Raw genomic sequence first — 27,011 nt, forward strand, 5'->3', positions numbered from 1 at the left:
GGGTGCCCTGTCTGACCTTATCTCCTATTACTTATACTCAAGTTCCACCCAAGCCACACTGTGCCCGAGACGTGGCGGGAGAACTCCTGCCCGGGGGCCTGTGCTGGGTCTCCTCCATCTTGTCTGGTGCAGTCCTGCCCTTTCCTGCCTGCGGAGACCCTTTCCATTCTGAAGTCTGACCCAAGCCCAGCTCCAAAGTCACCTCTATCATCAAGTCCAGTTGCTGGATTTTCTCCTCCTCTTCTGAATCTCAGGACCGCTCTACCTACACTTTCCTTGTCACATTTATTGCAGCCTGCCTTGGGTAATGGGTCTCTGATGTGCTTCCCTGTTATAGTGTGAACCACATATGGGCAGGTCCTGGATGGCCTCTGAGCGTTCACGGCAGCCAGCACAGTGCCTGGGACCCCGGAAGCCCTGCAACACATGCTGGGATAAGGGAACAGTGGCCCAGGAGGGACACTGCCCATTTACAAGGGCGAGGGAACATGTTACACATGACAGATGACTTTTCCTCACAGGATAGTCATATAGCCATTCATCTGTACATTCATTCATTCAAAAACTACTTACCATGCAAACCAGTGAACACATGCAGAGCTGATTTCTAGATACAAACCAGGTCTAGATGTATTTTCAGCTGTCCAATGAGCTGGCTGAAATTCAACGCCTGACACTTGCCCACGGTTTCTCAGATCGTTCCCTTCCCTCTCCCTGCTCTATTGTCAAGGGGGCTGACCCCTGCAAAACCACTTTTCCCAGGTTCCCTTGCTACCTGGCTTCTGATTAAATTTGGCACATGGGAGGTAACCAGTGGGAAATGATAGGACAGAAAGAGAGAAAACCCGAAGTGTTTCCCATCTATCTACTGGGAGCCCAGCTCCTGGCCAGCCTCTCCGTTAGTAACTCCAGGGCTGCCGGCTGTTAGCAGGCAACCTCACAGCCCCCGGGCTCTCATGGCGCCCTCTGGCCTCGGACCCCCCGCCTGGGGTGCCAGCTTCTGCTCTCAGTCATCTCTTGGTTTCCTTCCCATTCCCCGTGTGGCTATTCAGCTCTAACATCTCTGAGTCGTGCTGTGGATTAAACCCCATCACTGAGCTACCCTGTGAGCCCACGTGTCATAGCCTTTTCTTTCTCTTTCACTCCCCCCACAAATACCTACTATGTGCTGGGTGCTGCCGAGTCCAAGGAGAAACAACACGGTTTAAAGACTGTGTCCAATGAGCTCCTCTTCCTGATTGATCCAGAATGACCAATTAAATACAGATAATGCCTTTTTAGCATTCAAGTGGCTATAAGATAGTCACCAACACACTTATGGTTTATCCTAAATTTTAAAGACCCCCAGGTGAAATACAAAATTCCCAGCTAAATTTGAATTTCAGATAAACAACAAATAACTTCGTAGTGTAAGTATGTCCCAAATATTGCATGGGACACACTTCTACTGAAACAATATTCACCGCTTGTCTGAAATTCTAATTTAACTAGGTGTCCTATATCTTTATTTGCTAAATCTGGTACACTAAATACCTCTTGGGCTAAAAACATACATAATTCTGGCCAATAAAAAGCACTGCTCTTTTCTTTCTAGACTTACTTAGTCAAATCCAATTATTCTGGATTATGCAGTTCAATGCGAATTTCTTTTTACTGCCAACAACCCGATTCTACTGTTGAAAGACTTGAAACCTCATACAAATACAGCAGATGATGACTCTGTACTACATTTCCTACCTTTCAAGTACAGGATTTACTGTTCCATTGTTATTTCCTCATTGATTTTTGTTTAAAAACAAACTCCTTCCTGAAACTTGGTACAAAAGACAAAGTACAGAACAGGGCCAAGTCATTCCACTCGACTTACCCACTCCCTTTAAGGGTGTGTGTGCAGGGAAGCCCCAGGACACAGCGAGCTTTTCGAGGAGGCACACTTTATCTTGGCGGCCACTGCGAAGTGGATGTGGGAAACCCAACCAAGTCCAGCTGGCCCTGAGCGCGGCCATGGGTCTTTGCCCACGAGCCCTTCTAGAGCTGGGCTTGGCCACCCCCCTGCAGCTCAGACTGCAGTGCAAGCTAATGGGACTGTCCTGGCCTGGTCCAGCCTGCAACTCGCACTACCGCACAGGGCTGGTATCTTGGGATCGAAGCCGTGAAAACACTGCTGCCCACACAGTTGTCCCTCGCATGTCCGGCTTTCTCTCCTCATCTTCAGCCCCTCTGCAAACCTCCTACCTATCACCTTTTCCATCCCGCCTTGGCTAAGCTCCTAGAGGGCTGTGCCTCCCCCTACCATAAAGCTGGGCACCCCATCACCCGAGCCTCCTCCTCCTAGTTACATGGAGCCTGAGACCCCCTAAGCCCCCTCCTTGAAACAGCTTCCTTTAATTCCAGGGTGCCATCCTTGTTTGTGAAAATCTCCTCCTCTAGACACCCTTCCTTCCACACCAGTGCCATCACGTTCTTCCCTCTGCCTGTCCCGGGTCACACTCACTTTCCCTAGCCTTCTGTCATCTCCCATGGCTCCCACCACCTAATCTGCATTTCCAGCCCACTCTCCAGGAATTGAACCCAACACTCAGCTGTCCTCCAGCAAGTACACAGCTTGGGCTGGCCGCAGGCTCTCCCTTTCCTCCATGGCCCGCCCCATCACACCCCTCATCTGGACCAAGCTTGCTGGACGCAATCTCCTGAACGTCATTCTAGTCCATCTCCTGCTCTCCAGCCCCACGTCATCTCTCCCCAGCCTCCCATGCGGTCTCCGTGCCTCAGTCCACACCGCACCGATACCGACTGGCCTGCTCGTGTGTGAACCCACCTGCGCTGCCTCTGGGTGTGAAAATCCCCCGCTGACACCCCTCGCCTTCACAGTGAAATGCAACGTCAGCTGGACACGCAGCCCATTCGGAGGGGCCCACCGCTGTCCGGCCTGTCTGGCCTTCTCCTGAGTCCTCGTGCTCAGGCCACTCCCCTGGGCTCCCCCAGCACAATGAGCTGCCTCCGGCGTCCCGGTCCCCGTCCCCATGCCCTGCCCTCCCTGGCTCACGCGGGACTCATCCTGCTGCGCTACAACATAAGCCCCCGGGAGAGCCCACCACTCACAGGTCCCGGCACCTGGCAGAAACGCGCGCCTCTTCCCACAGCCATCGAGAAGAACAAGGGAAATCATCACTGAATCTGCTCCTTAATTCCCACTTTCAACAGAGTGGGCTCCAGGTGGTGAGACTAAGGTTCTGTTTTTACTGTTTTGTTCAGCAGAGAAATCTCAGAATATGATGACATTTCCTTTGGAGAGAGAAGGTCCTGATGTTCCCACAGGACTCTTTTTTAAAAAGAACACAGAATCTCTGTTCTCTTCAGAAAAAACCAAAGAACTTAGCATTTTAGTCCCAGCTACATGAGAGGCAAAATCTACACATCAGAAAATTCTATTTCTTCTACCCTAACACATTTAATACACAAGGAAAAGCTGCAGAATTTGGTCACCCCTGTGGACAGGTGAGCAGCGAGTGTGCGCCGCCCCCCCGGCCCCCACCTACCCTGTAGGCACTATGTCGTAAGCACAAGGGAAAAGGAGGAGACCCCAGGGTGCACTTCACATGGGTCAACTACATACCAGAAATGACTGAAGTCTCAAATCCCATTTCTTCAACAGCAGCTCGGAGTTCTTCTGGGTTAATTATGGCGGGATCATAGAGCACCACTCCAGTCCCTTCGGCCAGAGAGACTGACATTTGTTGCACCCCTTCCCTTTGGGAGATCAGGCCTTCAATGGACTGGACACAGGATGCACAGGTCATGCCGGCAATGGCGAGCACCACGGTTTCATACACGCCTGGTGCCTGGGTTCTCGGGTCAGGGGCAGGGGCAACACGGTTGGAAGACCAGCTACCTGTCCCACTCCCCGCTGCTCCATCAGGAAGAGAAACTTTAAAGTTCCCAGGTGGAAGAGCTTCAATGGCCCTCTGCAGGGCCCCTGCGGTGACACAAGAAGGGTCATACTGTACTTGGGCCATTCTGTTCTCCAAGGATACTTGAATACTTTGAACCCCGGGGAGTTGGCCTATGTTTTCTTCAATATTCAGGACACAAGACTTACAGTGAATTCCATCTATTCTCAGTTGCAGGGTGACCACATGGCTCCCTTGGTGCCCCGAGGTCTCAGAGTTATTGAGATTCTGGTTATCGGAAGCCAAAGGTGTCTTTGGGTTGGTCCTCTGTAACCGCCCAATATCAATGGGTCCCAGGCTGACGGGCGCCACTCTGTTCTTGATGACAGCTTCAAAGCCCATGTCGTTGACATGGTCCCTGAGGTCCTGTGGCTGAATAAGATAAGGCTGGTAAGTAATGACTGCCTCCTGGGTGCCGAGGGACACTCGGACTCTCACTACCCCTTGCAGTTTCCCAAGCTTGCCTTCGATGGAGCTGACGCAGGACTGGCAGGTCATGCCCTCCACCCGAAGCTTGACCACGGCCTCGAGGCCGGATGAGGACCTCGAGGGCCAGGAGGCAGCCTTTCCTTCTGCGACGCTGGCCTCAAAGCCCATGTCCTCAATGTGATGGCAAATCTGCAGCAGGCTCAGGATGGACGGCACGTACGTCACGGTCGCACTGCCCTGTTCCAGGGAAACCTTAATGCTCACGACGCCTTTCAAACTGGAAATCCTGCCCTCGATAGACTGCACACACGACTGGCAAGTCATGCCCGAAACGCTGATGGTGCTGGTCGTCTGAGGGGGGCACACACCGTCCAGGCCACCCTCGTAGCCAACATTGTCGAAGGCGAAACTCTGCTTCATCTCTGGCTCCCAGGCACGAGTGGGCAAAGAAAGTTTAGACAGGATCTAAAGGGGAAAGAAATAACATTTTGTATTTAATCCTTGAAACTAAATATTTGCTAAAATATTCCAGCTTCTCTGGCACTGAGAAAATGGAAAACAATGCCACTGGCGTCAAAACGGCCCGAAAGTTTAAGATCATAAAATGCAGGGAAAGAAAGCTATAAAAATATTATTGACCAAATGAAATGGTTCTGTTGGGTTTCTGTTAGCTCGAACATTCTGTGACTCTGAATGCTGAACCTAGACGTCAACTGTCCACCTTAGGAAAATGTGTTTTTCTTACCTCGAAGATGTAGTGGTTTCCCTAGGGAAGGAAGAGAGCGTGATATCACTCACGCACATGGAACCAGCATGCCAGGCCCACCTGTGGCTGATTCCCGAACTCTCCCTGCAGAGCTTCGATCCTGCTGCAACTTACATATATGTAGATTGGGCAACACTTTAATTCTGTCTCTCTTTCCAGGGTGTCGGTCTCATTCTCTTAGCGGGGGTTAAATTTAACAACCACAGGGCACCTAATCCAAATGCATACCTCCCAGGCATCCTGGCGTCAGACCACAGGCCTGTGATAAAAGGTCCGGAAGTATGCTGCACGAGCCAGGGGAAATGAGCACGAATGGCTGCACCAAGAGGGGCAGGAGGGGGAAGGCTGGAGCAACTTCTCAGTTCTGCCTCCACTGAGTGTCACTGCCCCCTGGGGGTCCACAACAGTTGTAGTCATCACCCATAATCACAAGGGCTTCCCCAAATTAAATGGATGTATTTTTTTTTTTAAAGATTTTTTAATTATTTATTTGACAGAGATAGAGACAGCCAGCGAGAGAGGGAACACAAGCAGAGGGAGTGGGAGAGGAAGAAGCAGGCTCATAGCGGAGGAGCCTGACGTGGGGCTCGATCCCATAACGCCGGGATCACGCCCTGAGCCGAAGGCAGACGCTTAACCGCTGTGCCACCCAGGCGCCCCGGATGTATTTTCTTAATATACCAGAGTACAAGCATAATTTCCTGACTTCTTTCTTCCCATAATGATGTGGCTTCAGCCATTCTATTAGCAAAACCAAATCTTCCTTTCGCAGGGTCCCAGCCTCCCCACGCTCCTGATTAGATAATAGTTTTCATACCAGTACTATTACATGCTTCTGAAATTCGGGAACAGGCCTTTCTCTATGGTATATGACCAGAAAGCACATCATTCCCTGTGCCTTCACAATCCTACTTATATCTCCAGATGAATCCCAGTTACATGGATTGATCTTCTCCGTATCCCTGTGCATAAACGCCTATCTTTCCAACTTCAGCTTTTGAGCAGCTTAACAAAATGAAAGTTTAAATCAAACTATAAATTTGATTTCAAATTTTCAAATTCAAAGCAGACTATAAATGTTCTTTCGTACATCCATAAAGGAAATCCTAAACTAGCCTGGAATTAATAGTTATAAAGAGTTGTTTTTAAAAATATTCACTATAGTATTTCCTAAAATAGTAGAGAAAAAAAGGAAATAATTAAGTAATTTATGGGATAGCAACTAAAAAGAGTTTATTGCATTAAGTAAATACACTGAGATTACCTGTGGTATAAATATGGAAATGCAGTATATGATAAAGAGGACACGGCACAACAGTATTAATGGACAACTGGGAAAAATAGAATTTGGAACCTATTTATCAAGAGATATTTCAGGTAGCTCAGAGATGAAGATGTAAGAAGTAAAACAGTAATAATACAACAAGAAAACACAGGAAAATACCCATTACAATCTCAGGCGGGGAACGTTTAAATATGAAAAAAGAAAAACAAGAAAATCCAAAAGCTATAGAAGACCAATAAATCTAACCACAATTAAGAGAAAACATGGCTCTACCCAAGGAAAAAGGTAAATGAGAAACAGAGGGGGAGAAAAGATTTGCTTCGTACTAAGCACGAGCTAATTTCGTTAAAATATAAAGAGCTCCTTCTAAAAAGAAAAAGGCCCACAATCCAACAGGAAAAAGGAAGTCCATCAAAAAGAAAATGCAAATGCCTTTTCGATATATGCAAAAACAATACCAAGGCAGAACCGTGACACTCCAACAGCACTGCGGTACCGCTGGGGCCGGCACCGTCGCTCATGCTAGAGCTGGTGGGGGTGTAAACTCTCAGGAGGGCAACCTGGTAATGTATATTAAAATGACACATCCAAATATTCCTTGACCCAGCAACTCCATTTCTAAGAATTTACTCAATACACATATTTTTTCATGTCTAAAAGCAAGCATGCAGCGAAGATATTAAAGACTGCAAAGAATTGGAAACATAAATGTCCATCAATAGGAGGTTGATTACTTCAACTACTACACAGCTATTCAAAGGAATAGTATCCAGCTCTTTAAAAAGGAACGAGGGGGGTGCCTGGGTGGCGCAGTCGTTAAGCATCTGCCTTCGGCTCAGGGCGTGATCCCGGCGTTATGGGATCGAGCCCCACATCAGGCTCCTCCGCTATGAGCCTGCTTCTTCCTCTCCCACTCCCCCTGCCTGTGTTCCCTCTCTCGCTGGCTGTCTCTCTCTGTCAAATAAATAAATAAAATCTTAAAAAAAAAATAAAAAGGAACGCGGTAACTCTGTATATACTGAAATGGATTATCAAATATATCATTCAGTGAAAAAAAGCAGGACACAGAATACATGGTGAATACAGTGTTTCAGTTATCCGCTGCTGCGTGACAAACCACATCTAGTGGCTCAGAACGAGAGCTCACATTGTTTCAGTGTGGACAGGGCTCAGCAGGGAAAGCTCATCTCTGCGTCATCTGGAGTGGCGTCAATGGGGCTGGAGGTTCCACTTCCAAGGAGATGGTCTGTCCATCACATGGCTGGCAAGTTGATGCTGGCTACTGTCTGGTAGCCATGGGAAGGGACCTCAGTTCTCTCTGTGAAGCCTTTCCACATGGCTAGGTTGGGTACTTCACAGTTGCTGGTTTCTGGGTTCTGAGAGGCAGTGTCACAATAGTGAGCATTCCCAGAGGACAAGTCCCAGTGTGCAAGCACTTACCAAGCCTCTGCTTGCATCACACTCACTAATTCATCATGCCCAAAGCCAGTCCCATGGCCAAACTCAGCCAGTATGGGAGGTAATTACAGAAGGGCTTAAATACAAGGAGGTGTAGTTCATTGGGAGGGCCACCAAAGTAAGTCTATCACAGCATGCCTGCACTATTTGTGAGAAAAAGAATGTCACACACGGAGCTGGTTGCATATGCATGGACTATCTCTGGGAGAATACGTAAGAAACTGGTACAGAATTTGAGGAGGATTCGGGGCTGAGGCACAGGAGTGGGAGGGAAGAGTTCTTTCCGTGTGTAACGGACACATGAAAAAATGTTCAAAATCATTAGCCATCAGGGAAATTCAAATCAAAACCACACTGAGATACCACCTTACGCCAGTTAGAATGGCAAAAATTGACAAGGCAAGAAACAACAATTGTTGGAGAGGATGTGGAGAAAGGGGATCCCTCCTACACTGTTGGTGGGAATGCAAGTTGGTACAGCCACTCTGGAAAACAGTGTGGAGGTCCCTTAAAAAGTTAAAAATTGAGCTACCCTATGACCCAACCATTTCACTACTGGGTATTCACCCCAAAGATACAGACATAGTGAAGAGAAGGGTCATATGCACCCCAATGTTCATAGAAGCATTGTCCACAATAGTTAAATCGTGGAAGGAGCCGAGATGCCCTTCAACAGATGACTGGATTAAGAAGATGCGGTCCTCGGGGCGCCTGGGTGGCAGAGCGGTTAAGCGTCTGCCTTCGGCTCAGGGCGTGATCCCGGCGTTGTGGGATCGAGCCCCACATCAGGCTCCTCTGCTAGGAGCCTGCTGCTTCCTCTCCCACTCCCCCTGCTTGTGTTCCCTCTCTCGCTGGCTGTCTCTATCTCTGTTGAATAAATAAATAAAATCTTTGAAAAAAAAAAAAAAAGAAGATGTGGTCCATATATACAATGGAATATTACTCAGCTATCAGAAAGAACGAATTCTCAACATTTGCTGCAACATGGATGGCACTGGAGGAGATAATGCTTAGTGAAATAAGTCAAGCAGAGAAAGACAATCATATGGTTTCTCTCATCTTTGGAACATAAGAATTAGGAAGATCGGTAGGGGAAGAAAGGGATAAAGAAAGGGGGGGTAATCAGAAGGGGGAATGAAGCATGAGAGACTATGGACTCTGAGAAACAAACTGAGAGCTTCAGAGGGGAGGGGGGTGGGGGAATGGGATAGACCGGTGATGGGTAGTAAGGAGGGCACGTATTGCATGGTGGGGCACTGGGTGTTACACGCAACTAAGGAATCATTGAACCTTACATCAAAAACCAGGGATGTACTGTATGGTGGCTAACATAATATAATAAAAAAATATTATTCTAATAAAAATATAGAAGAAAAAAAATAAAATTTATTTTTGAATTTGAAGGCTTTCAAAAAAAACCTAATGTATAATATACATGCATTACCAAATTCTAAAAAATAATTAGTTTAAAAATTAAAATAACACGAGTATAAAGGAGATCTAGAACAATGACTTGACCATAACCGGTATTAAATACTTGTTTAATTGACAAAAATGAAAGAAAAACTAAGATATTCAAGGATGTTCACTTTAATACAGTATCTTCATAAGCAGAATTGCCTCCTTAAAACAAGACATAATCCTCAACCACCTAGTCTGTCGGAAAAACAAACCCCTAATGATTTACTATCCAACTTATTTTGCTTGGTCCTAGGTAGGTCTAGCTAAAACTCACCAAACCCCAAGCCACAATGCTAGCTCTTAATCCCGTGATTATGGATTCCACGCTCCTGCCAAAAAGGTTTGCAGAAGCATTGGAAGCTATTTGTAGCAAACGATACTCAGAGGTCCCCCTTCTAGACAGGCAGGTTTCTAAAGACAAGTAGTTACGAAAGATAAAGCTTTGCACGTAACACAACTTTGTGAAACACCAGAGTCTCTGTTGGTTTAGAAGCAATCTCCTAACAGTTGCTGGGTATTTGAATAGTTTTTAAGTGTATCCACACGGAATGTATATGTGCTTTTAATTCCATTCTTCAAGAAAGAGGATCTTTGGGGGAAAAAACTCTAATGAGTTCAAAAAACAAACACATTGAGGTCTAAGGGTTCATCAAGCAATCATGGACATTGGAGAGGGGGTCCAGGGAACGAACTGTGTCCAGGGAAAACCTTATGGAATCCCAGTGTTGCCTAATTCTCACTAAATTATATACTTCTTGAGGACAGATGTCTGGGACTTCTTTGGCAAGCCCAACAGGTTGGGGAAGAACTTCTGCTAGGTTTTAAGTTGTTAACAAACTATGAGTACGGTGGGCATCAGGATTAGAAGGGACTGGCAACACAGGAAGGGGGGGAATTCCACAGAGAGGAATCCAAACACGAATTTCAATTCTTTGTACTCTCTAGACACTCGGGCCACATGGCATTTTCCATGGATGCCAGGGCTTGTAAAAGAAAAGATGGTTAAAGGGATAGAAAGGGTCGATTCACTGAGGTGGAGCTAGGATAGGAAAGTCAGATCTGTAGACAGGCCAGGCTGGTATGAAGAAGAAACTGGAAATGGGGTGCCATGTTTGGACGAAAGGTTTCAGAGCCAGACTGAAATTGAAAAGCCCAGAAACGGCATGCCTCGTAGAAAATGTCTGTGACCACAAATCGAAGAGCAATTCTACCACGTGCACAATGCAAGGATACATTAGCCCCTTCCGAGATCTCTTCGTTCCACTGGGATCCACAGCACCCTTCAGGATACCACTGGCCCAACTTACCCTTGAAACTTCTTTCACTCTGAAGGGTGTGTAACACCTTTAACAACTCAGGAGGAGAAATGTTCCAGCATCTAACTTCCGCCCCATCCAACTCTGCGCACCTGAACTTTCATGGAATTCAAAACAGAAACGTCCTGCTGTTTTCATATGTACGCAGATCCAGTAAGAGCAAATAGCTAATGATTCTCAGTGTTATTTTATGAGGACGGCATTTTATATCCCTAATGCTCAAGATAATTCTACAAGTAAGTATTCTTATCACCATTTCACCGTTGAAACAGTCTCAGACTTATCAAAGGTCACAAATCAATCTAAATAACAGCTGGGATTTAAATCCAGCTCAAAAGTCCAGCAGGCTATTTTTTTAAAACAACAGTTAAGGTTACATTTTCCTTTTAGCCATGCTAATTACAGGAGGAGACTCCAATACAGAAAAAGCAAAATACAAAAGAGCAACACTCAGAGAACACGGAAAAAGAGCCACCTCTTACCTGCCACGTAACAATGAGGCTAACAGCTAAGCGAGTGAGCCCAGCAAGGAGGCAGGGGAGCGGCCAGGAGCACTGGGCCCGTCTGCCCGAGTCTGAGCCTAGCCTTCCTTCATCCCTGAGTAGGCCACCTCTAGCTGTCTCTGGGACTTCAGAAAAACTACAGCAGAATATCAGTACTCACTCTGCTTCCTCCAATATTCCTAACTGCAAATACATTCAAGGCAGCCATGCTTACAAGACGAGGCAGGACACAAGGAGAAGTGGTAGTGGTTCTGGAACCTTCCACATCCTCCTGAGTGTGAATGACTCATTGCCAGGCCCTATTCTTATCTGAGAAATCTCTGGATATCAGAGGTTCATAAGGGAGGGAGGGTCAGAAGAGATTGTTTAACTCAAGAAAAGATCCAGACAGATGGGCACCAGCCTCTAAAACCCCCACTGAGGGACGGTCCACGTTTCATTGTTAAACCTGTATGTATACATATTTACACGAGTGTGTACTTATGTATTAATACATAAAATTGAGGTTATCTATAGGTGCGACTTTCTGCATGTTTTCCAGTTATTAAAATTTAAAATTTAATTTAAATTAAAAATTAAAAAAACAAACAAGTGTCATTTTTATACCAGAAAACAAATGTGGTTTTTCAGTTTATCTAAGGCAAAGAATATCTTGTTAAACCATACAATGCCAACAACGATACTAATCACTGTGATAAAGACGACAACAGTGATGCCCTGATGGTATACTTGTGCATGGCTTTATACTCTAAAAAAATATTTTCACATATTTGTTTAAATATATGTTCTTCTTACTTGCTGTGAATTTATTGAGGGTGTGTCTGACAGTCTTGGGTATGAATTCCAGCCATGTCTGGGCGAATCCAAGCCCCAGTTTTCCTAGCTGCAGGTAAAACGGGGTAGTAAGAAAGCCTACTTTACAGTTTTGCAGGAAGGCCTGAACGCTGAAAGGATTTAAACAGCTAACATCATAAATGTCTGAAAATGAATGACTAGGAAGACAAACATGACTCATTTGGTCCTTAAAAGTGGCCCAAGGAGGTAAGCAGGGAACTTACTATTTCCACCATTTAACTGATAAGGAAAACTAATCATTAAAACAAGTGTACATATTGCCCCAACCCCCAGTCCAACCCCTTCAAACTGTTTTTTCATGATGTTTCACCAAGGTCCAGAAAGAGCTTTTAGGCACTATTATTTAAATTTTATCTACTGAAAAAAAAAAAAAAACCCGAACTAACCAAAACTCAGGCAATAATTCAAACACTGATGAGGGCCAACTACGGGCCCGGGCTGTGTGTGCAACACCCAGATCTCTGCCCTCCGGGGCCACCCCAGCTCTGATGTTGACTATACACTTTCTGGGAAATTCTGAACAAATGTATTGCCTGTTTCCTTCTCTTGACCACAGCAAGGTAAAGTATGAACTCTTACTGAGAAACTGGATGCACTATATTCATTATTTGCTTGGGCAAAAAAGTGAATAAAGGTAAATTAACCAGTCTCAATATATACATACAACACATGTTGTTTTCTACATATGAAAAAATAAAATCTAGAAATTCACAAACTGTAAGACCTCTCCAAGAAGCACTTTACAATGATTACCTCAGAAAATTTGTTTGCAATCTCGTTCCAAACAGCTTTACTATTAACCCTTTCAGAGAATTTCGTGGCTTTTAACTTAGGTCTATTGCAACAATTATCCTATCAGACTTTTATCAAATCAACAGCATTTTTCTCCTGCTTCAGAATCTTCTCTGATAAGACTGTATTTCAAGCCCCTCCCATCAAAGAAATGTTATATAACAATCCTGTCACTATCAAGCAACTGTCCATATCTTCAAACATGTTTTTACATTTGAATGACATAGTCTAGGTCAGAATCATAAAGTCATCATTACCTATGTCATTTCCCAGAATTATAAGATCACGATGTAAAAGACCTCCCATTAAACACATGCAAGAGTGCCACAGGCTGGAAGAGATGTCACACCAACACCAGGAACTCAGATAATCATAGGACAGAAGTCAACGAACTTGGGATTATTTTTGCTAATTATTATTATTGATAAATTCCATATGGTTGTCAGATTTGGTGAAATAATGCAGTTATTTTATCACACAAAATACTATAAATCATTATAGTAGTCTATAATGGCTAACGAATGTAAGTTTTTGCCTAGAATTATAGGTATGATTAGCTCAACATAAAACAAATACATTCCTTTGAAAGACTTAAGTGTAAACACATGTTTATAACGTATACTACCCTGTAATGCACAATAGGAACTTGATACCAAAAATAATCCTCAGAAAAAGAAATGGAGGTGGTTGATAAACCTTTAAAAAAATAATATATGGTCAAGTAATATTTGACAAAAGAGCAATGCTCAATGGAGAAAAAGATAGTCTCTTCAATAAATGGTGCTGGAGAAATTGGATATTCACATGGAAAAGAACGAAAATGGACCCATATCTTACACTATTCATGAAAATTAACCCTAATGGATTAAAGACTTAGAAGACCAGAAACCATACAACTCTAGAAGAAAACATAGGGGAAAAGCTCCTTGACATGGATCCTGGCAATGATTTTTTTGAGTATGACACTTAAAGCACAAGCAACAAAATCAAAAATAAACAAGTGGGACCACGTCAAACTACAGTTTCTGCATAGCAAAAGAAACCATCAACAAAATGAAAAGACAACCCATGGAATGGGAAAAAATATTGGCAAACCACATATCTGATAAGGGGTTAATATCCAAAATACATAAAGAACTCCTACAACCCTATCTATCTATCTATCTATCTATCTATCTATCTATATTTATACACACACAGATTAAAAAATGGGAAGAGGACACAAATAGACACTTCTCCAAAGAAGACACAAATGGCCTACAGGCACATGGGAAGGGGCTCAACACTGCTAATCACCAGAGATATGCAAATCAAAACCACAACCCAGGTATCACCTCAGGCCTGTTAGAATGGCTTTCATCAAAAAGACATACCAAGTACTAAATAATTCAACTCTCAAGTAGGTCCAAAGTTTGATTTATGACAGATTTGGGGTCAATACATTGTTGGCAATGAACAAGTACTCATTTACAAATGACTTTTAGCTTGGTTCTTATCATCGTAAACCAGCTACTACAAATTTCCCCCATTTGAGAATAATTCATTTCAATTCTTCCTAAAAATAATCCTAAATTTAAAAGCGGGACTGCAATTAAACCTGATGATATAGGTATAGATGTACATATGTCATATGTGTGTGGGTGTATGTTCACAAAATACTAAGTAAAAAATATAAGGTGTATAATACTATGTACCACCTGATCCTATATCCGTAAATAAATAGAGAGACTCATACACGTATGCGGCTGGGGCGTATGGTTGCTTACATTTTCTTCCTAATACTTTGTTCCCCTCGCCTCATCTTAAATTTGTTTCATACAATGAACACGTTACTTTTACAATCAGAGCTTTAGAAAAAAACAGTTGGCACTGCGCTCTGACAGATTGACTGGCTGACACAGTTGTACCAGACATCCAGAGAGCACCAACCACATCTTGAGTTGGGAATTCTACTGAATATTGTAATTTTGGCAGAAACAGTACAACGTTGCGTTTCTATAGTACCCCACAAAGTGCTTTCACAATCCCAGGAGGTGGGACTTATCGTTCCACTTTGCAGTGGGGAATGTGAAGCTGGAGGAGTCCGAGACTCGTCTGCCACGTCCCCCAGCCCGGCACCGGAAGAGCACAGATCTGCGCCAGACTCTCAGGACCACAGCCTCTACGCCAGCCTCCTTTCTGAAGGGCCCCCCCAGCCAGGTTCAGGTTGCTCCCCTAGTCACGCGAGATTAGTACTGGCCATTAAAAATTAGAATATTTCACATTCAAATAGACACAGGCTGGATTTTGTAAAGCGGGAGTCTGAGCATTTAAGAAATGTCAGGCATTCCCCCCCCCAAATGAAATATTTTGCTCTCTTAGACACTCAGCTAAAAAATATAAAAGCTGACCATGCCCTACATAAAAGACATTGATAAATTTCCCTCAACAGATGTAAATCTCTTGCATAGTACATTTCAGAAACCTCTTTTCACAAAAGTTCTTTTAGCTTTTGGGACTTTTTAAACAATAAAAACCAGAAGAAACAAAAATAACTCTTAAAGGAGCAAGAGACTCACGAAAACTTTCCTTTGTATCTAACTAGTATTTTTGTCCATCTGCCTTCATCACTAAAAAAGACCCCACACAAACCAGCAGTCCCACCCAGAAATGCTAGGAAAAGGCACCGTTTTTTATAAAACGTTACACTGCCCTACTTCCGAACATGACCTGACCTTTGGGTTAAACAAAACTTTCATTTGCTTAAGAAGAGCAGCTTCGTTTTGCAGCAACCTGCTCAAAATATTTATTTAGTCGAAATGTGGACATTAACAAAATAAGGTACACATTTAAAAAAAAATAAGACGACGGGGACATCCATTTTTGTCTGAGTTGCCTTTTGGAAAATTTGTGCTCCATAGAGGCTTACAAAATATCCTAAAAATAAGCAACCAAACCCGAGAGTTAGCACGATGCACTTTTGTCTCTGGAGATCCACCTTGCCTCTGGCTCCCTCCCCGAGACCGGCTTCCCTGACCCCTTGCTCGTGGGACATGGGAGCAGCGTCCATCTGGGAGCCCGGTCCAGCTCCCCCTCGGCTTGCGAGCCCTCCTGCAATTGCACTGACCTGATTGGAACGGATTCCTCGTGCTCCGTTCAAAACCTTCTGTGCAAACTCTCCTTCCTCCTCTGAAGTCACTGGCCTGGTGGAGCCCCTGGCCCCAGGGCTCCTCCTGAAGGACCACCGCTTGTGGACGGACACCAGGGTCACCTGTGGGTCACCCAGGGTCGCCAGGAAGGACGGCTCCGGGCTCCCCGGCGTCTCACCCCCAGGCTCCTCCATCGCTGGGTCCATGGTCACACCTTTACCCACCATTCCAGCAAGCAGTTCGCCCTCACTACGCTACCTGGTCCTGTGAGAAGGAAATGCTTTAACAGTGTCCTCCTAACTAGCAGGGGGAGGCACCTTCCGCGCTCAGTCCCGCAGATTCCCCTCTGCTCCGGAGCCAGTCGGGTGAGAGGCTGCCAGCCAAGTCTAGCAGCCAGCCGCAGAACTCGGGCAGGCTGCACACCGCGGGATATATATATATATATTTGCTCTTGTTTACCTACATCCTTCCAACCAATTGGCAGCCTCTCACTCATCACACTGCATTCGGCACTAGGAATCTTTGCACACGGCCCCACGCGTGCCCTCATCCAGCTCTGCCAGGACACCCAGCCAGCGTGTGCAAGAGCCCAGCACGTAATCACCTCCCAGAGCTGAGCACGGTTTCCTTTTGGCCATGTGCACTCCCCGAAATCCAGCCTCGAGGTAGGGGAGAAAGGACACTTCCTTTTATTAGCAAACTTCCAGCGCTTTCTTGGAATAACTTCAGCTGCCCCGTCCATAGCTCCAATGCTGGCGGTGTGCAGCACGCTAGGGGACAGAAGTATTTCCTAGGCAACATGACTTGCATTTTCAAGAAGGTGTAAGAAAGTTCCATGTTTCCTGCAGCTTTGTTTTCCCTTGGACCAACTTGGCTTGACTTCAGTAAGGACTGACTGCAAAAACTCACTGGATAACAAGGCTCATCCACTTCTTATATGTAGCAGGACAGCCACGGAGTAACCCACAATTCGGGCTTCTCAGGCTACCCGCTGTTCCACAGGAGGATTAAGGGAATCCAGGCAGCCTCCGCTCCGCTCTGTTGGGCAGCACTGTCTCCCTTCCCACCCCCACCGGCTCAGTGCCGGGAAAGAGGCAACCTCATCCTCCATGGGAAGGAACAGCTCCGCCAGCCACTAATCCTGGCAACGCCGCCCCCTCCAAGTGTGTATGTATGGAATGTCCACACTGCCGACTGAATCGGGTGGGTAAAACAGACACTATATCCTTTTGCATTCCTCTCCTGGGCTGAATGTGCCCCTGGCAGGGGAGGGTGGGGTCACAGGGGCCTGTACCTGAGGGCATTTAGGACATGTCACCTTCTGCTCGAGGGCACTGCTTCCATAGGAGGCAATGACCCTTCCCAATGACCCTTCTTCCCCAATTAAAACTGCCACCACTGCCCCAAGAACGGCAGCCTCCCCACAGGCCCCTCTGAGACTCTCACTCCTCTACCTCTCGTGTGCTCTGTGGGGATTTGACTATCTGTTGGCTCCCACTTCTGAAACATGCTCAGGGCGGCCAACTCCCATGTGTCTCGCTTGGCTTTTTATCTGCCCTGTGCTCAGTCAAAAAAGAACCTGCCTCCATTTCCAAGAAGTGCCCTTCAAATCGGTGACCAAAAAGGAATGGCATGTTTGAGGCTAAGGGCCTCAGGCCCCAGCCCCACGTAGGGAGCCGGCTTAGAGGAGTCTGGAATGTGTGTGACTGCTTTCTTGCCATCACTCAGATCTCGCCTATCCAGGGTCTCCCTGTTTCCTGACAGGATCCATCAGGATCCCCGTGTGCCTGCCGACCACCTCACAGCTCCTTTGCGTGCATTGTAAGTATGGTTCTCCGGATAGCTGAAGCTTATCTTTTTAAGCACAGATTTAAAAAAAAAAAAAAATGTCATTTTGGGCAGAAATCCTTCCCCAAAGGTGCCATTTATCTTTCTGCTGTCTTTTAAAATATGAGTTACTATCCAGATTTCAACTTCTCCTTGGTGACAGGGGATCATTATAAATAAAAATGTTTCTGTGCTGCAGCTCTGAATGGTTGATAAGGAAAATATGCTGGCATCATACATCCTAAGTGCTTCTGTTAGCACCATGAACTATAGAAAATTTGAATACTCTACTATAAAATATTTTTACTTCTCCTAAATGGCCACTCAGACCCAGAAGACAGCCAGAAAAAGGAGGCTGGGGCCAGGTTATGAACAGGCCTGAAGTTTAGACTTTGTCCTGTGGACAGTGGAGAATCGCCAGTTTTTAACGCAAAGGACTTACATGATTTATACTTGTGATTTAGAAATACAGTTTGGGCTGGCATGAGAACGAAGACTCCGAGGAGGGGGGACCTATAAGGTTACAAGGAGCAGAGAAAATGAATAGCAGGGTAGGATTAAACAAATGAGGGGGCCCTCCAGGCTCAGCGATCCAGCGATCCGAGCACGAGAGGACCTGCGGCAGGCAATGCCCTTTCCAGTTTGGCAGAGATGAGGAGGAATGGAGGAAGGCATGTCTGGGGTGTCTGGGGTGGAAATGCTGGCTTCTCCTTTGTTCCCACAGAGTCTAAGGGACCTGCAAAACAGCCAAAGCATGAACCACTTTCCCAGGCTGAGGATCCAGTCCAAACTCTTCTTTCGGGCACCTCCCCCTTTCCTCACACCTGACCCCTGGGCTCCCCTCCTCGCCCCGCTAATCCTCCTTATCCTTTAAGTCCTGCTCTCAGTGTGGCCTCCATTCATGCTAACAGGGCTCTGTCCCTTATCTGAATTCCAGTGCCACCGACGTCAACAGCAGGCACCTAGCCTCTGCTGCTACTGGAGGCCAAGTGTTCTCCCTCCACAGAGGCTGCGTCCGGATCAGTCCATACTCGTTCGTGATGCCTAGCACACGCCCCGCACCGTGAGACACTGTAAGCCCCTGGAAGACAAGGTTCTTACGTCTTACCTAACGCAGTGACGGACAAACCTCATTCCCCGGATGTTACATATATGCTGTGTGCTCACTGAGATGAACTGCAGACAGATCCCAATGTGCTTTCTACCTAGGATTTCATGGGGGGTTCTCACATATTCCTTGTAGAGCTACAGGTCTTCAAGGGTCTCCTCACACTAAATTATCTTTGCCTCCCATTGCTGCAAATTATATCAGCTATTCTCCAAAATAAATTCATCCTACCCACCTTCCCAGTCCCTCTGGATCTTTTTTGTATAAAAAGAAAAATCCTGTTGTAACCTGAGGAGCCCGGGCCCAAAGGCAGATGGGACGCTCACGTTTCCATGAGCCTCCGAGACCGACGACCTTATGCGGAAGAGACATCTGGTTCCAAAATTTCAGCACTTGACAAAGATGACCAGCCTCACCCCGAGTGGGGCTTCTCAGAAAGAACACTGGGCCAGTCCTCCCAAGACAGGCAGAGGAGCCCCGGATCCTGTGTCAGGACAGGACAACAGAACCTGACACTAAGCTGCACGCTGGGAAACAGCGGCCCAGAAGGTTCCCAGACGGAGAACGTGAGCAGTACAAACAGCCCATCCTTCACAACGGAGGCGGAATGTTAATAAATGAGTATAATTTAGAGCCTGAGAGCCAACCATTTAAGCGCTATGCACATCAGAAGACATGAGACACTTTCTGCCCTCAGGAGTTCATTAGGTTAAGAGAGAACAGTAGAGGACAGTATTAAAGTATAAAAGAAATCCTTCGAACGTTAGGTGCCTGGTGTAGGAGGGGTTGCCGCAGGCCAGTTACCCTGGAAGAAGTGGGGGGGAGGTCTGCGGGGCCGCTCCTCACATGCCCAGGAACTGGGGGTGTCTGAGGCCGAAACAGCTTGGCACAACTGTTAGATTAGCTTATTAACAGGAGACAGAAAAAGGAAAAACCTGGATGGATTGCCTACAGTGAAAAAAATTACCATGGTTCTAAATCATAAAGAGACTGGACAGGGCCAAAAAGAGAAACGCGTAAGATTGTCAGAATAAAAGGGAATGTTTCCATCCCACGGTTAATCATAATCATATGCGCCTCAACTTCCTTGGTGGCCCTCGTCATCAGACGCCCACCTGGCCCAACTCCAGCCCTGGTTCCCTCTACGTCCCCACTGACTCCCTACCTGTCTGCTCCCAGCTGAACGCGGATGAGACACAACACAGCCAGGCTGCCAGGCCCCGCTGCCTCGAGATCATGAACCTGGAGAGAGCCCTTGGTGCCGCCAGCAGTCCCACTGTGCATCTCCCTCGTCCTCTCCCTCTCCGCTCTCCCGGAGGTCACGCTACACGTCCTCGTCTCCCCACTGCTCCTCTGACCTCCACTCCCTACCCCCATCCCGTCTCCACGGATGAGCCTGCCAGCATCTCAACCACCAGCCCACCTGCATCAGTCCTTCCCTCTGGCTGCAGGGAGAAGTATCCTTGTCCCCAAGGTCGGGCCCCAAGTACCCACTCCCTGCTGGTTTTCCTCCAACCCCCTCCTGACAGCTCTTTCTCAGAGGCCTTCACAGGAGCCTACTAGGCCCCAAAGTTCTTAGTGCTGGAGTGGCTCACCACTCAGCCCTTGTTTGGATTCCCTGTCTATACTCATTCCTTGGTGAGCTCGTTCAGTCCAGCAGCAATTCCACTCATACCCACTAACTCCCAATTCCACGAGGGATCCAAGGCCCTCACCATCTCCTGCTGGATAGTTAACATGCATCGTGAATGTGAACTTGTCTAAAACTGAGCTCCCCAAATCCTGCCCCTTCCCTGCTTCTGCCAGTCTGTCCCATCTCCGTCCTTCCACGTACCCAGGGAAAACCAGCATTAACCCTTGACAAGAACGGTCTCCTCCTTTCAACCCTGAAGGTAGATGTTCAGCAAATCCTGTCAGTTCCATCTTTAAATACACCTAGCATCCAGTCACTTCTCAGTATCCCCCACTATGGTCCTGGTCCAAACCACCAGCACATCTCACCTACACTATTCCAACAACCCCCCTAAGTGACCTCTGGCCTCTGTTTTTGGCCCCTAAAATCTCTTCTCAACACAAAAACCAGAGCACCCCCTTAAGGGAAAGTCAGACGACTGCAGTTAGCTTTTCAGCCAATCCTCACACTGCTCACCCCTCACTCACTAGGCTAAAACCATTCCGATCCTGCTGTTTCTGCAACAAAGCAAAGCTTGCCCCCGCCTCAGGGACTCCCCCCCCCACTCTCTGGGGCTTAAAAACAACCCTCTCGCTACACCCCTTATCCAGATGGCTCACTCCCTCACCTTCTGTAGGTCTTTGCTCAAATGTCACATTCTCTGTGGCTTGCCTCTAATTATCCTGTTTATATTTCAAACACTCACACTCCCTATGGATCTTTCCTGCTTATTTTTCAGAGTACTAAACTACCATCTGATACAGTAATATATATTTTACTTGTTTACGGGCCATCTCTCCATTAGGATGTAAGTTTCACAAGTGCAAGGAATCCCTTGTCTGTTTTCTTTACTCACCTCTGTATTCCCAACACCACAGCAGCGCTTGTATTTAAGCCTCTCAATAAATATTTGGTGAATGAATCACACAGAAAACGACACAAAAACAACTTACATATTTGCTGGCTATAAAATAAAACATGGGCTGCTCAACTTTCAAACAAGTATTCAGCATTCAGAAGACGCCCCCATGCACAGCTGTCTCCTTTCTCCCTCCCTTATTCTATTCCCCTCCAAGCCAACGGTCTAAACTCCATTACCACTGACAACAGGCACTGACCTTGTTAAAAACAACAACAAAATTCAAAGAAGTAAATTCGAAGATTTAATTTGCTTTATTAAACGATCCATACATGGGACAACATCCCATTGACCAAGCAGAGGGCTGTTCCCAGGAGTTGTACAAAATGGAAGATTTTAAGGGAAGGAGGGTGGGGCATGAAAGTTGTAAGAGAGAGAAAAGAAAACATTGTTTCAGGCAAGATCACCTTCCCTTAGGAGGAAGAGCAGAGGGTCTTACTATGCAGATTACCTCATCTTCCTTTAGGGGATGGAGAAGACCCATGTGACAGATTACCTCATTGGTGCTTATCTGAAAACTCCTGACTAACCCGTTAAGAGCTGTATTTCTGCAGAAGGCTGAAACTGATTTAGATTAGGTATGAAACCCTGTTTTATAGTCTTGGGGACTTAACCTAAGTGATGCCATTTTGATTCTGTGGTTTTCTTTTTAACATGCTCCACCAAAATGAGGCAGTTACACTTGGGCTCCAGAGTTTCCAAGAGAAAGTAAGTAGCTGGAGTTTTACACAATAAAATCTTCTAATTTAAAAATGTTGAAAACAGACGCAGAGTTCTGGCCAATGAAATACAAGGAAAAGCTGTTTGTCAGAGCTCCTGAGAAGGCTCCCTAAAAGGGAGAGTGGGTTGGTCCTTACCCCTTCCTCATTTCTGCTGTGTAACATGGATTAGAGGGCTGAAGTCCTGGCAGCCATCTTAAGGCCATGAGGTTTCAGGATAATGGGAGTTGCATCCTAGCTTTCTAGAGCAGAGAGAAAAGAAGCCTGCATCCCTGATGACCCTGGCGATGCCACACCAACCCAGGACGCATGCCTCTAGACTTTACTAACAGCCATATTGCTTTGGAGTTTCTGTTATCCATAGCCAAACGTAATTCTAATACAAGTGTCAAATGCAGTAGAGGCGTAGGGACTTCTGGCATGGCAGTATGAGCTGTGCAGCCCAACTCCCCAGTGAAACTGATGAGAATTATTTAAAAACAAACAAACAAACATGGAAAGGCTCTGGAAATGATCCTAAAGACATACAGCAAATGAAGCAACATTTATTCAAGAACACCTCCTAAAATTTGGTAAGAACAGCAAGAGTCTATGCTGTTTGAATCAAGACCACACTCCCTCCCCTCTCTGAACTCAGCAAGGTGGAAAATTCCACTTGACTGGTGCAGCCCAGAACACAGGGATCCCTCTCCGCCCAGCTTCCAGTCAGTGGGCTTTCTTCCCAGGAGGGGCAGGGTATCAGCACTTCTCACCCTGTCCATCTCATCCTGATGTGGAGGCTAAGTTGTAGGCTAATGCAGCCAAGAGGTGGAGTTCCCTTCTCCCATCTAGTCCCCAATGGTGGTACGAAGGCTCTACCTCGAGCATGGTGCACCTGGAATATGGGGCCCCAACTGCCCTTGTCTGGCCTCATAATGTGGTGGTTCCAAACCAAGAGATGAAAACAGAGCAGAACTGAGGGTACTGCGTGCCCCCTGTCCTGGCGAATTCCCTTCCCCCAAGCACTCAGCTCCTAAGGAGCGAGAATCACTCAGAGAGAAGTGTGCCATTGTCCCCATTCCCAGCTCAAGTCTTGGCTCCAAAATTCTGCCTGGGTGAAAGGCAACTGGGAGGAGATTGGTAGATCAGTTGGACGGATGGGCTAAACTATAGGCTGGCCAGTTTGCTGGAGTAGCAGGGTTGGTGGTGGGGAGAAAGCCAGGGACAGCAGGCCTAGGGTCAGAACAAATCTCAAAACACCAGCTCAGGAACATCCCATCAAAGGGCAGTGGTGGTGAAGGAAGTAGCAGTACCCAGAATCACCTAAATGTCCAGTTTCTACCAAAAAATTGTGGGACATGCAAAGAAAAAGTATGATCCATACACCGGGGGAAACAAAGCCACCAACAAAAACTGCCTGTGATTGCAACTGCATGTAGGATTTACTCTACAAACACAGAAACCATTAAAACCATTTTAAATAAAGGAAGGGATGATAACAATGTTGCATTAAATACAGAATACCAATAAGGAGATAGAAAGGATAAAAAAGAACCACATGGAAATTCTGGAGTTGAAAAGTATAGTAACTCAAATGCAAATTCACTAGTTGGGTCCAATGGTAGATCCGAACTGAAAGAATCAGCCAACAAGATGAGATCTAAGAGAACTCAATCTATCAGCAGTCGGTTAAGTGTCTGCCTTGGGCTCCAGTCACCATCCCAGGGTCCTGGGATCAAGCCCCACATCAGGCTCCCTGCTCAGCAGGGAGTCTGCTTCTCCCTCTCCAGCTCCCCCTGCTTGTGCTCTCTCTCTCTCTCTGACAAATAAATAAAATCTTAAAAAAAAAAACACACTGAGGCCTACAGGGTTAATGAGGTTGCAACTAGCAGAAAGGTTAAAGCTTGTTTCTCAGAAAACTGTTTCCCCTAATCAGCTACTGTGTCTTTTCAGACCCCACTATCAAATCCACTCATGGGCTCCGTAGAAGCCTGGACTCAAGGTCAACTGATGTGGTTCCAGCCTATGAACAAGCAAGGCCCTGCCTTCCTTACCCAAGATAAGGAGCCCAAGACCCCCTCCAGTTTATACCAGCTTTTGCGGCATGCCCACACCCCTTCTCCCTGTCCTAAGATAACCTCCTGCCATCAGGGGCTGAATTTTGTCTCATTCTGATATTGTCTTCCCCGAAAGTGAACATGGGACATATGTTATGCATATGTTTGCTCAGTGCGCACACTCCATTGTTCCTCATGAATAGTCTTAAGTTTCCCTGCCCTTTTCATCAATACGTATATAATCTCAAGCCCTAAAGGTTATAAAAGACTTGTTCTGTCCCCTTCAGGGAAGTGGGGTTGAGGCTTGCCTTCCTGTTCTCGTTTGTCTGCCTCTCGAATAAACCCTTTCCTTATTCCAAACCTGTCTTGGTGATTGGCTTTGCTGAGCATCAGGTAGACAGGCGTGGGTTTGGTTACACTCATAGAAATTTGGGACACCATTACCCACACCAACACATGTGTGATGAGAGGCCAGGAGAAAGAAATAGAAAAAATAAAAAAATAGTGACAGAAAATTTCCCAAATTTAATGAAAAAAAAAAAATAGCCTACACATCTAGGAAGTTCGATGAATGTTAGATTCAAGGATACAAATAGACTAAAGATAAAAGAGTGGAAAAAGATGTACCACGTAAACAGTAACCACAAGAAAGCTGATGTGGCTATGGAAACAAAACAGACTTTAAAACAGTGTTACCAGAAACAAAGAGGTACATTTGACAATGATAAAAGTTACCACCAGGAAGATATAAAAATTATAAACAAATACATCTAATAACAGCACACAAAATACACGACAAAACAACTGACAGAAATGAAAAGAAAAAAAGACAATCTCCCAGCGACAGTTGGGAGACTTCAACACCTACTTTCAATAACGAACCAAACTATGCAGGGTATCAACAAGGAAACAGGTGATATTGTAATTTATAATAAGAAATCTATATTGGGGGGGGCGCCTGGGTGGCTCAGTTGGTTAAGCGGCTCAGGTAATGATCCCAGGGTCCTGGGATCGAGCCCCATGTCAGGCTTCCCGCTCAGCAGAGAGCCTGCTTCTCCCTCTCCCTGCCGCTCCCCCTGCTTGTACTCTCTCTCTATTAAATAAATAAATAAAATCTTAAAAAAAAAAAAAGAAATATGTATTTGGTCTCCTAAAGCCCTTGGAATTTTCTAAGTGATGTGAGATTAAAGTTCTCTCTCAGCAAGGGCCATATGCACCCCAATGTTCATAGCAGCTCTGTCCACAATAGCTAAATCGTGGAAGGAGCTGAGATGCCCTTCAACAGGTGACTGGATTAAGAAGTTGTGGTCCATATATACAATGGAATATTACTCCGCTATCAAAAAGAACGAATTCTCAACATTTGCTGCAACATGGACGGCAATGGAGGAGATAATGCTAAGTGAAATAAGTCAAGCAGAGAAAGACAATTATCATATGGTTTCTCTCATCTATGGAACATAAGACCTAGGAAGATTGGTAGGGGAAGAAAGGGATAAAGAAACGGGGGGTAATCAGAAGGGAGAATGAAGCATGAGAAACTGAGGGCTTCAGAGGGAAGGGAGGTGGGGGAATGGGATAGGCTGGTGATGGGTAGTAAGGAGGGCACGTATTGCATGGTGCACTGGTTGTTATACACAACTAATGAATCATCGAACTTTACATCGGAAACCGGGGATGTACTGTATGGTGACTAACATAATATAATAAAAAAACATTAAAAAAATAAAGTTCTCTCTCAGACCTTGCCCAATGTAGCACTTCTATCAGGCTGTTCCTGAGTTATATCCTCGTAATACATCGATGTGAGTAAGTACTTCGCTGAGTTCTGTGAGTCACTCTAGCAAATTAATTGAACCCAAGGAGGGGCTTGTTGGAACCTCCATCCTATAGCTGGCCAGACGCACAGGTGACAACGTGGACTTGCGACTGGTGTCTGAAGTGGCGGGTAGGAGGGGAGTCTTGTGGGACTGAGCCCTGAACCTGTGGGATCCGATGCAATCTCCAGGTAGATAGCTTAAGGATTAAGTTATATTGTAGGACACCCAGCTGGCCTAAGAATTGCTTGGTATGGACAAAAAACCCCGCACACTGGAACTGGTATCAGAATTGCAAAATAGAAGACAGGAGCAACACTAAAAACCAACCAGACCTCACCGATATAGACAGAACCCTCCACCCGAGAACAGCATAATATACCCATTTTCAAGTGCACATGGAACATTCTCCAGGATATACCATATGCTAGGCCACATAATAAATCGCAATAAATTTAAAACAATGCAAATAATGCAAAGTCTGGTCTTCAGCCACAGTGGAGTCGGAAATCAGTAACAGAAAGAAATCTGGGAAACTCACAAATATGTGGAAAGTAAACAAGACACTCCTACATAACCAGCGGGTCAAAGAAGAAATCAAAAGGAAGATTAGGAAATATTTTTGAGACGAATGAAATGAAGACACAACATAACAAAATTTATGGGACGCACCTAAAGCAGTGCTTAAAGGGAAACGGATAGTTGTCAATGCCTGTATTAAGAAAGAAGAAGGATCTCAAATCAATAACCCAACCTTCTGCCTAAGATCCTGGAAAAAGATGACTCGTCATTGCAAAATCCCACAAACCACCCCGTATCCTACAAGGAAAAAGGATAAATGATGCTATACTCCCACAATGGCATAAGGGACAGCAACGAATCTTAGAGACGCGATGTTTAGTGAATTAAACTACTGGGACTACACCAAAATAAAAGGCTTCTGCACAGCAAAAGAAACCATCAGCAAAAC

At 45.7% G+C, this 27,011-nt stretch overlaps 1 protein-coding gene and 1 long non-coding RNA gene across 4 annotated transcripts in view; one reads left to right on the forward strand and one right to left on the reverse strand.

The window, feature by feature from the left end:
- ATP7B (ATPase copper transporting beta) overlaps positions 1-27,011 on the reverse strand; it is a 72,755-nt gene that overhangs the window by 38,837 nt on the left and 6,907 nt on the right. For 2 of the 3 annotated variants that reach the window (XM_044381791.3, XM_026493204.4), the window contains exons 1-2: positions 15,922-17,779; positions 3,617-4,844 (exon numbers count right to left, since the gene is read on the reverse strand). In XM_044381791.3, the coding sequence (XP_044237726.1) occupies positions 3,617-4,844; positions 15,922-16,170 (1,477 nt within the window). In that variant the 5' untranslated portion in view covers positions 16,171-17,779. Of the gene's footprint in view, positions 1-3,616; positions 4,845-15,921; positions 17,780-27,011 lie in introns of those variants that run through there. The other variant, XM_044381792.3, reaches the window with a different exon arrangement.
- Positions 16,495-19,669, forward strand: LOC125281810 (uncharacterized). The gene is made up of 3 exons (XR_007188942.2): positions 16,495-17,146; positions 17,708-17,764; positions 18,708-19,669. It is a non-coding gene; the product is annotated as an uncharacterized LOC125281810 (long non-coding RNA).

The sequence above is a fragment of the Ursus arctos genome, unplaced genomic scaffold, assembly GCF_023065955.2.
Source record: "Ursus arctos isolate Adak ecotype North America unplaced genomic scaffold, UrsArc2.0 scaffold_10, whole genome shotgun sequence".
Classification (NCBI taxonomy): domain Eukaryota; kingdom Metazoa; phylum Chordata; class Mammalia; order Carnivora; family Ursidae; genus Ursus; species Ursus arctos.